This window comes from Grampus griseus (assembly GCF_964374135.1).
Source record: "Grampus griseus genome assembly, chromosome: 11".
Lineage (NCBI taxonomy): Eukaryota > Metazoa > Chordata > Mammalia > Artiodactyla > Delphinidae > Grampus > Grampus griseus.
Genome location: NC_139005.1, coordinates 11383887 through 11392917, shown reverse-complemented (window position 1 = coordinate 11392917; position 9031 = coordinate 11383887). Strand labels below are relative to the sequence as shown.

The 9031-nt window shown below is 39.5% G+C and overlaps 1 protein-coding gene across 1 annotated transcript; it reads left to right on the top strand.

Annotated features, from left to right (window-relative positions):
* The first annotated feature begins 2200 nt into the window (after positions 1-2200).
* MGP (matrix Gla protein) lies at positions 2201-5410 on the top strand. The gene is made up of 4 exons (XM_082666917.1): positions 2201-2337; positions 3789-3821; positions 4551-4626; positions 5034-5410. Exons 1-4 carry the CDS (start codon positions 2277-2279, stop codon positions 5173-5175), a joined length of 312 nt encoding a protein of 103 aa, XP_082523043.1. The 5' UTR covers positions 2201-2276; the 3' UTR covers positions 5176-5410.
* The last annotated feature ends 3621 nt before the right edge of the window (positions 5411-9031 follow it).

The window sequence follows — 9031 nt, the reverse complement described above, 5'->3', positions numbered from 1 at the left end:
GGAAACAGTGGAAAAGAAAGATAAGAGACTCGTGAGAGATAGTTTCCAAAATAAAGTGTTAGCCTTACAAAAAGCAAGATGGTAAAGAGAGATGCGTAAACGTTTAGGAAAACCAGTGGAAGCAGTATTTAAGATAACTTGTGAAAAAGGTGAAGCTTAAATTGGAAAGAGAAATGTAAGATTTTCAAGTTTGGACTTAGCGATTGTAAAAATAAGCAATTGTGAGGTCAGAAGGCTGACAGAGCACAGATGCCATCTGCATTTGGGAGTAGAGGGGACTGCTAGAACCGACTGGAGAAAGATAGAGCTAGTGTACGTTACGAAGCACGTGTTTGTAGCCGGAGAAGAGAGAATCTTTTTAATTCTGGAGATGGGCTGGGGGTGAGAGGTGAGTAGCCTACTCTTTTTAGGGTGAAACATTGGAATTTAACTTGTTTCAAATTATGATGATTGGGGGTTAGTGATTAAGTTGAGTACATATAAAATGCTATATGAACCATGCCATGTAGTAAACTGGCTTTTGCAAATATAATGACCTGGATGATTTATCTTGGAAAAAGGGCACAGAAGCCAACATTGAGAGCAAATTTGTGATTTAAAGAGGAAAACAACCCCCAATCTTGTGAGTATAAATTGTGATGGTCGAGTTTATCAAAGATGATCATACATTGTCTTCTTTCTGAGGTCTTTTTTAAGATTTTATCCCAAAGAATATATCTCAATATGAAACAATCTGGAGGGAAAACCTGAATTTTATTGGTCCCTTTAGAACTCAGTAATCCTTCAGACTACAACCGAGTTTTTCCTTTAACAGGAAATCCTTTATTATTTATAAAAGCTCTTCACAGGTTGGGGTTTGGGAGGGTGAGTCCATCCCAATAAGACAAAAAGAATGAGGCGTGAGGCTCCACCTACTTGCTCACCACCGCTCTTAGAAATAAATCTTTTTTATTGAAAAGTACACCCACCCTCCCTCATCCCAGCCCTTTTGCTGATCCAGCCCAAGTTAGAGGTCCTGCAACTTTACCTCTTCTACAATCTGCTGCTCTGTGATGCAAGTCTATTTGTTTGCCGAGAAGACTCTTTGGTACCCAGGCAACAGAGACACATCTGATAGAAAATGTTTTCTGATTGTCCAAGAGGTTAAAAAATAAAAGACCTCTGTCTACAAGACAACCAGAGACACCAAAATTGCAATCTTCCTCCTAAAAGAAAAGAAACAGTGCCGCTGGTTCTGATGGTACAGTGGAGGTGTGTGTTTGTGAAAATCTGTGTTGGAGGATACAGGATGGAGGTGTGTGTTTGTGAAAATCTGTGTTGGAGCATACAGGACAGCTAAAGAGCAAAGCGAATAGTAAGTAGCTCTTACTTACCTCCTTAGGGACTGTCTTGGTTGTCTCTAGGTCACCCGCATCACCTAGCAGGGTACCTTGCATCTCATCGGCCACTCACTAAAAGCATATTGAATTAGTTCATTATCAAGACAGTGCCTTCAGAAAATGCAAGATGGGTACCCACATAACCTTGCTGCACTTTACATGCGTGATATCCAGGCTGAGAGAGCATCAGGGCACAGGTGTGAGCTCAACTCACAAAACTGGATGGGCAAGTTGTTACGGAGCAACTGAGGAAACAGAACTCAGGGGATCCCTGGCCATCTCTGTTCTGAACACCTGGAAAAATGCATCAGGCTATATCATCAGGCGAACACCCAATTGGTTAGGATTAAGAGTTTAACCCTACTGGAAAAATAATTCTAAATCAGTGCCAGCATAGAAAGTGAAGTCCTTTCTCCCCCAGAACCTCTCATCCATCCATCAGGGGAGCAAACAGAACACTATGGCTCTGTTTATGGACCAAACCTGAAAGACCCAAAGTCAGAGCCAGGAGGGCAGACCAGAGAAGAAATTAGAAAGGCAAACATGTGTTTGTGGCAACTCCCTTCTCCGTGGACCTGTGCCAGCTCTGACCCAGACATGGGGTGGCCGCAACTTGTGTACCAGGGCAGCAGCTGCTGTAGCACAGTCGGGTCCAGAAATGAGGGAAAACTGCTCACCCGGAGCAGATAATATCTGTAAGGAATGAATATTTGGGAAAAGTCCCAGTGCTAGTTGAGTGCCAACCAGTCCCCACCTTCTCCGGCCCCCTCTCACTGGTTCCTCCCCTTTCAGCTGCTCTGATTCTTATAAAAACTCCACAGCCTTTCACCAGCAGCCTGTAGGAGCCTCTCTCTCTACCGCCGCTGCACAAGACAGTGAGAGCGACCCGGAGACACCATGAGGAGTCTACTCCTTCTCTCCATCCTGGCTGCCTTTGCTGTGGCAGCTCTCTGTTATGGTGAGAACTTTCTCCTGCCATTTCTTTGTTTTTTTCTTTTCTGCCTCTGACTTCAGTTGACATGGATTTTTCCTCTCCCTCCTCCTTTTCTTCCCCCTTTCTCTATTATAATCTTAGAGGACTATGAGTTTAACATTTCCCAAGCCCTTTGCACACTGATCTGTTCCATCGAGTCTTTTTTATATCTTCAATATCTGGACTATTGTAAGTAACTTAGCAGGCAAGTTCTTTCTATGGTAAGTCACTCTACACTTGGAAATTCTGCTGTCTCAGAAAGAAGATATCAACTTCCCAGCCCCTGAGCTCTCATTTTTTTAAGGATGTGTGTTTAGACTTTGATAACAATTGGTTAAGGGTATCGGTTGAATCACTCACCTTTAAGAGATTCAGTTTTCACATGAAGTTTTATGTATAGCTCTCTCTAAGAGCAAGACAGTCTCACGAACTTCCCATATTTCTTCAGTGGATGAATTTTAAAGTAAAGTTTTACATTTAAAGAACCTCAGAGAAAAGTCGATTCCTTCGTTTCTATTGCTAAAAGACAAATTTTGCTTGGTTTCTATGTGTTGTTAAATATCTCTGTGTGTGTTCAAAGCTAAAGAAAGGAAATCTGAAACAAAATTATTTTTAGATCATTCAGTCTTATGCTTCAATTATCTGGGTATTCCAGGTATTCCTGAGCTCAATTATATTAATAACCATCTGTATTTTGCTTCCTCCTCTTGAAATTATTCACCAGTTTTCTGTGTCAGAAGATTTGGTTTCTTCACCTTCTCTTTAACTTTTCAATTATATTCACTTGCTTGCAAACGTGAGCTTTTTATTGCCAGATTTACCTGCTGTGCCCAGGAGAGTGGCAGAAAGAAGAAAACTGTTGCTTTGGCATCAGCTGAGTTCTTTCTCTGAACTGGCACTGTGCCCAGTGTGAGATGTCAGCTGAAGCCAGTGGTTTCTGTGGCTGTCAATTTAACACAGGCTCTTAAGAGGCTTTCAGAACCTCTTGGACACTTGTCTTGGGAAAGCCAAGCTGAGCCATCTGCCCAGCCTGCCTGGAGAAACTTGCCTGTTTTCTAGGCCCTTTGTGCCTTCCTTGGCCCTGCTCTCAGACAGGTCCCAAATTAAGCAAGGAAGGCTCTCTGGAGCCTTGTGTGCAGCGCTTAAATTGTCTTATTTCTCAAGACTAAAGACTTCATAGCCCCTGGGAAATTTTAGGCAATACCATGGGCACTAGCTCCTTCAACATCGGAAAAACTAAAGAGTAGAGATATCCCAGCAAGGACAGAGCTACAGAAACAACTCATGAATCTTAAATGCCTGAAATTTGTAATAACCACACTGCTAAATATATTTCTCCCATCTTTTGGGCTCTTCCCTCCCCTTCCTTCCCTATATTTAGACTGTTGTGGTGTGTGAAAGGTAGCAATAAAATGGGTCTTTTTTTTTAATTCCAGAATCTCATGAAAGCATGGAATCCTATGAAATCAGTAAGTGAATATTTGACTTCCTTATTGAAATCTCATGTATTGAAGAACCTCTCCCAATTCTTAAATAGACAAAAAGGTAATATATTTAACAGGGAGGGAAAAGAGGGTCTCTTTTGGAAAACTAAAGTAAATTTAAAAATTCAACTGTAAAAATCACCAGAGGAGCAATTTTTTAAGTTTGAAATAGTGTAAGATGGCAAGTATGCTTTCAACATACTTAGGAGCCATAAAATCTCATTTGCAAATTTTAAGTCGGTACCACATCAGCCACACAGATGGAAAACAGGAGTAATGACAAAGTACAGAATCGGAGGCCGAGTCTGCTGGGAGACCACAGGCATCAGCAGTTGGATGCTATCAAATATCAACTTATAAAGACTGAGTATAGGAATAATAGCATATCACTCTCATCTTTAATTTGTTCATTATTTTTATGATGTTTAAACTGTTCATTTACTGGAAATCTAAAATTATGCTTAACAAGGCCTCAGGACAGGGAGAATTTCTCCTCACAGGAATAAAAAACACAGTGAGTAGGAATACCAAGATCAGGTATTCGATCAGGCAGTTTACGAAATCTGCTCTATCTATCCATTTAATTTTCACAGATCTCTAGTTACAAGCAATGCGTGAATGAATGAGCTTTCAGATATGTTTTTGTCAGAGAATATTCATGGAAATATTTTCAACAACTGTCTCCCTAAGACTGCACTTATTTTCTGTTTTAAGATCCCTTCATTAACAGGAGAAATGCTAATATCTTTATATCCCCGCAACAGAGATGGAGGGTGAAAGCCCAAGAGAGGTAGGTGACAAAACTTGATGGGGGAGGTCATCTTTCCCAGATCTGAATGGAGTGAGAAATGGGTTTTTTTCCATCATATATATTATTTCTAATTATATTCCCAAATCAAAGAATTTAAAAACAATGTACAGAAAACAACTGAATTTCTAGAAGACTATTTTGTGAAAGGCCCAGAAAGGAGAGGGAGGGAGGAGGAAAAGGAGGACAGAGAGAAAATTTCTATTTCCATTAAAAAAGAAAATCCCTGTTCCACCTTTCCTCCCTGTTCTACAAGTATCTCTTCATATTGGGGGATGAATGAGATCTCTCTATGATATTTTCTTATTCTTTTTTTTCCTTTTCCTTTTTCTCATTTCTCCACTTTCTTTATGCTTCTCAATTTGGGCCTCTTTTCTTTCACTTTCTAGAATCCGAGAACACAGCAAACCTGCATATGAGATCAACAGGGAAGCTTGTGACGACTTCAAACTTTGCGAACGCTATGCCTTGGTTTATGGATACAATGCTGCCTACAATCGTTATTTCCGGCAGCGCCCAGGGGCCAAATGAGATTGGAAAAAGTTTCTTTCCAGAGCCTGGTGCCTGGTTTTGTATTCCCTTGCAGTAGCATCACTGAACTATATAGACACATACGAATTGCTTAATTGTTCCTTAAATGTTCTTGTCTGGCTGCACTCCTCTTTCCTGCCCCCAGTTGAAAAGTAATGAAAGTGCAGTGGAGTGAAGGTCAAAGGGAAGTTAAGATGTGTGATTATTCCATAATAAACTTCTGGTAGGATACATACATTTTGTGAGTCTGATTTATTCTGGGAAAATCCTGAAATAGTTCAATCAAGGCCCACCTAGCCCAGAGCAGTAGATTCTGCTAATCGTGTTCTAATGTTGATTAGAAGCATAAGTGCATAGGAAGAACACATCTTAGAAGACACTCACTCACCCATAACTTGTCTAGACTCTCTCTACCTTGGGATCAGTGAATCACTGCTTCCTAGTATATGTTTTCCAGGATTTTCAAACATCATAGATGATCAGTCATATGATTTTCCTGCTCCCAAACTCTTTTCCTCGGCTGCCGTGCAGCATGTGGGATCTTAGCTCCTCCACCAGGGATTGAACCCACTCCCCTTGCATTGGAAGTGCAGAGTCTTAACCACTGGACCTCCAGGGAAGTCCCCTGCTCCCAAACTTCAAATGACTCCTAAATTCCTTCCATGTGGATTCCAGACTCTGTACCTTGGCTCATCACCCTCACCTGAATGTTATCATATCCTAAGATGCTACAGTCTTGACTCTTACTTGAGTCAAGAAAATATGTGCGCTTTCAAAATGACCAGACATTTTTACAAGATTCGATCATGGAATTTTGGAGCCATGCAAAATGCTAGAGCTCCCTTAAGCCTGGTTTGCCAATGAGGAGGCTCCAGAGTCTCCTGCTTGGTAGTTAGGGACAGAGCCCAGGATTTCTCAATCCCAATTCAGACCTTGTTCGCCTCTGTCATGAGGACTGCTGCATGTCCATCCCTACATCCGTTCCTTCTGGTAGGCCCACTGCCTCCATCTCTTTAGTGGAGCATCTTTCTATGCCTTCAAAACCCAGCTTAAGATTCAAGTACTTTATGAAATGTGATGGTTAATTCCACCCAGCTCCCATCACACTATGCAAGCCAGTATCCAGCACTTCAAGAATGTATTTAAAGTCACTTTGCTATACAGCAGAGACTGGCACAACATTGTAAATCAACTATACTTCAACAAAAATTAAAAAAAGAATTTATGTAAGGATTCAAGTACAATTATATTATTCAATTCATGTTTTGATTAAACTTCTTTTATGTATATTTGTTTGTCTAACAGTATGGTAAATTCTTTGAGCGCAGACACTGTAACTGCAATTTCTTTTCTCTCTATAGCCTTGGTGCTATGTCTGTTCACAAAGGGTATTCAATGAACGCTAAAAAACCAGACTGACTAGTCATGCCTGGGAGTGATCAGCCAATTCTGAAACTGTTAGATTCATCACAATGATGTGTGTCATATAATTTAACCCATCATCGTATTAATATAATGATGGGTGTTCTACAATTTTCTAAGCTCTATTGCATGCGGTAACTCATTAGATTTTAGAAAAATGCAGAAGATGAGTAATACGTATTAGATGGTAAAACTGAAACTCAGAGATGTAACTTTCTGAAGACACTGTAGTAAATGCAGTGGTATGCCACTCAAATTGAGGCATTATTCACATGGTCACCAGATATACTGGCAGCAGTTAGGAAGGCCATAACATTCTCTCAGCGTTTCATTTTCTGTCCCATGGCCTGAAAACTCTCTAAGAAGTTGGGACAATTGTAGGGCTTACCTTATTTGTTTCCCATCTCTTTCGCGTCAAGATCAAGTAATCCAAAAGGAAGAAAAAAAAAATAGAGGAAAAGGGGAGCAAAACAACAAAAGGGACATATTGAAAACAAATGGCAAGATAATAGACTTAAACCTATCTCAATAATCTCATATGTAAAAAGTCTAAACAGTGTGATTATCATTTTACTTCTACCTATGTTATAGATCCTACAATACTTTTTTATTACTTTTGTTTTAAACAGTCAATTATTTTCTAAGATGTTTGGATAATACAAAAATATCTCATACGTTTACCCATGTAATTTCCATTTCCAGTGACCTCATTCTTTTGTGCATCCATATTTCCATCTGGTGTCATTTTCTTCCTGTCTGAAGGACTTCCTTTAACATTTCTCATAGTGCAGATCTGCTGGATTCTTTAAGTTTTAAAAATTTGCCTTCATATTTGAAAGATATTTTCACTGTATATTGAAACCTATGCTGCCAGTTTTTCTTCTAATTCCTTTAAGATATTGTTCCACTGTCCTCTAGCTTACAGTGTTTCTGATATAAAATCTGTTGCCATTCCTATCTTTATATCTCTGTATGCACTATGTCTTTTATCTCTGGCTGCTTCTAAGATTTTTCTCTTTATCATTGGTTTTGACTAAATTAGTTATGATGCATCTTGGTGTGGTTTTCCTTATTTTTCTTGTTCTTGGAGTTTATTGAGCTTCTTGAAATGAATTAAGTTTAGAAAATTTTCACTCATTATTTCTTCAAATATTTTCCCTCCCTCACTCCTCTTCTCCTTTGGAGACTGCAATGACATGCAAGTTAGGTCACTTGAAGTTGTTCCATAGCTTCCTGATGTTATTTTCATTTTTATAAGTAGTTTTTTCTCTGTGTGTTTCATTTTTGACAGTTTCTTTTAACGTATTTACAAGTTTGCCAATGTTATCTTCAGCAATATCTAATTTACTGTTAATCCCATTCAGTGTATTTTTCATTTCAGTCATTATAGTTTTCATCTCCAGAAGTTTGATATGGGTGTTTTCGGATTCTCCATGTCTCAACGTTTTTAACATCTTGGATACTGTTATGATAACTATTTTAATGTCCTTATCTGTTAATTTCAATAACTGAGTCACTTCCAGGTTGATTTTGATTAATTATTCTACTTTTTATGGATCATAATTTCCTACTTCTTTGAACTCCTGTTAATCTTTTATTTGACACCAGACATTGCAAACTGTACCAGATATCCCTGTATTTCTGTAAGTATTCTTGAACTTTGTTCTAGGATGCAGTTAAATCACTTGGGAAAAGCTTGATCATTTTAAGTTTTATTTTTAAAGTGAGACCAATGCAGCATTTAGTCTAGGGACAATTATTTCCCCCAAACTGAGGCAAGACCTTCTGAATACTGCATCCAATATCCCATGATTGGGTGGTAGGAATAGGCAATAATCCCAGCCCTGAGTTAGTGCCAAACACTGTTCCCTCTGTTCCACTTGGATGGTCATTTCCCCACATGTATGTGCCAATCAGTTTTCTGCTGCCTACCTGAGGGGTTCTCGCCACAGTTATCTAGAGACACTCTCTCCTCTCCAGTATTTTGTCATGTGAGTTATAACCACCATATTCTCCCAGGACTTACAACTCCATTTCACCTCATAATGTCCACTAGATTCCATCTTGGTCCCACCTCCCTGAACCATGGCCTGGAAATTCTCTTAAGATAATAAGCTGTGGCAATCACAGGACCATTTCGTTTGTTTCCCATCTCCTAGGGATCACTCTCTTTCATTGCTTGATGTCCAAGGCCTTGAAAACCATTGCTTTATATGTTTTGTCTGATTCTTTATTTGTTTCCAGCAAGAAGGTAAACCCCATCCCTGAGACTTATTATTGGCCTAAAATCCATTATCAGGCACAACTACTCCAAACGGTTATCCCAGCCTCAGAGTCCCCCATAGACTTGGCTGAAGCATTTATTGCAGTTGCATAAGAGTTCAAATACTCATTCTGCCTGCTCCTACTTCCCTCTCCCCTCTCCTGTTATACT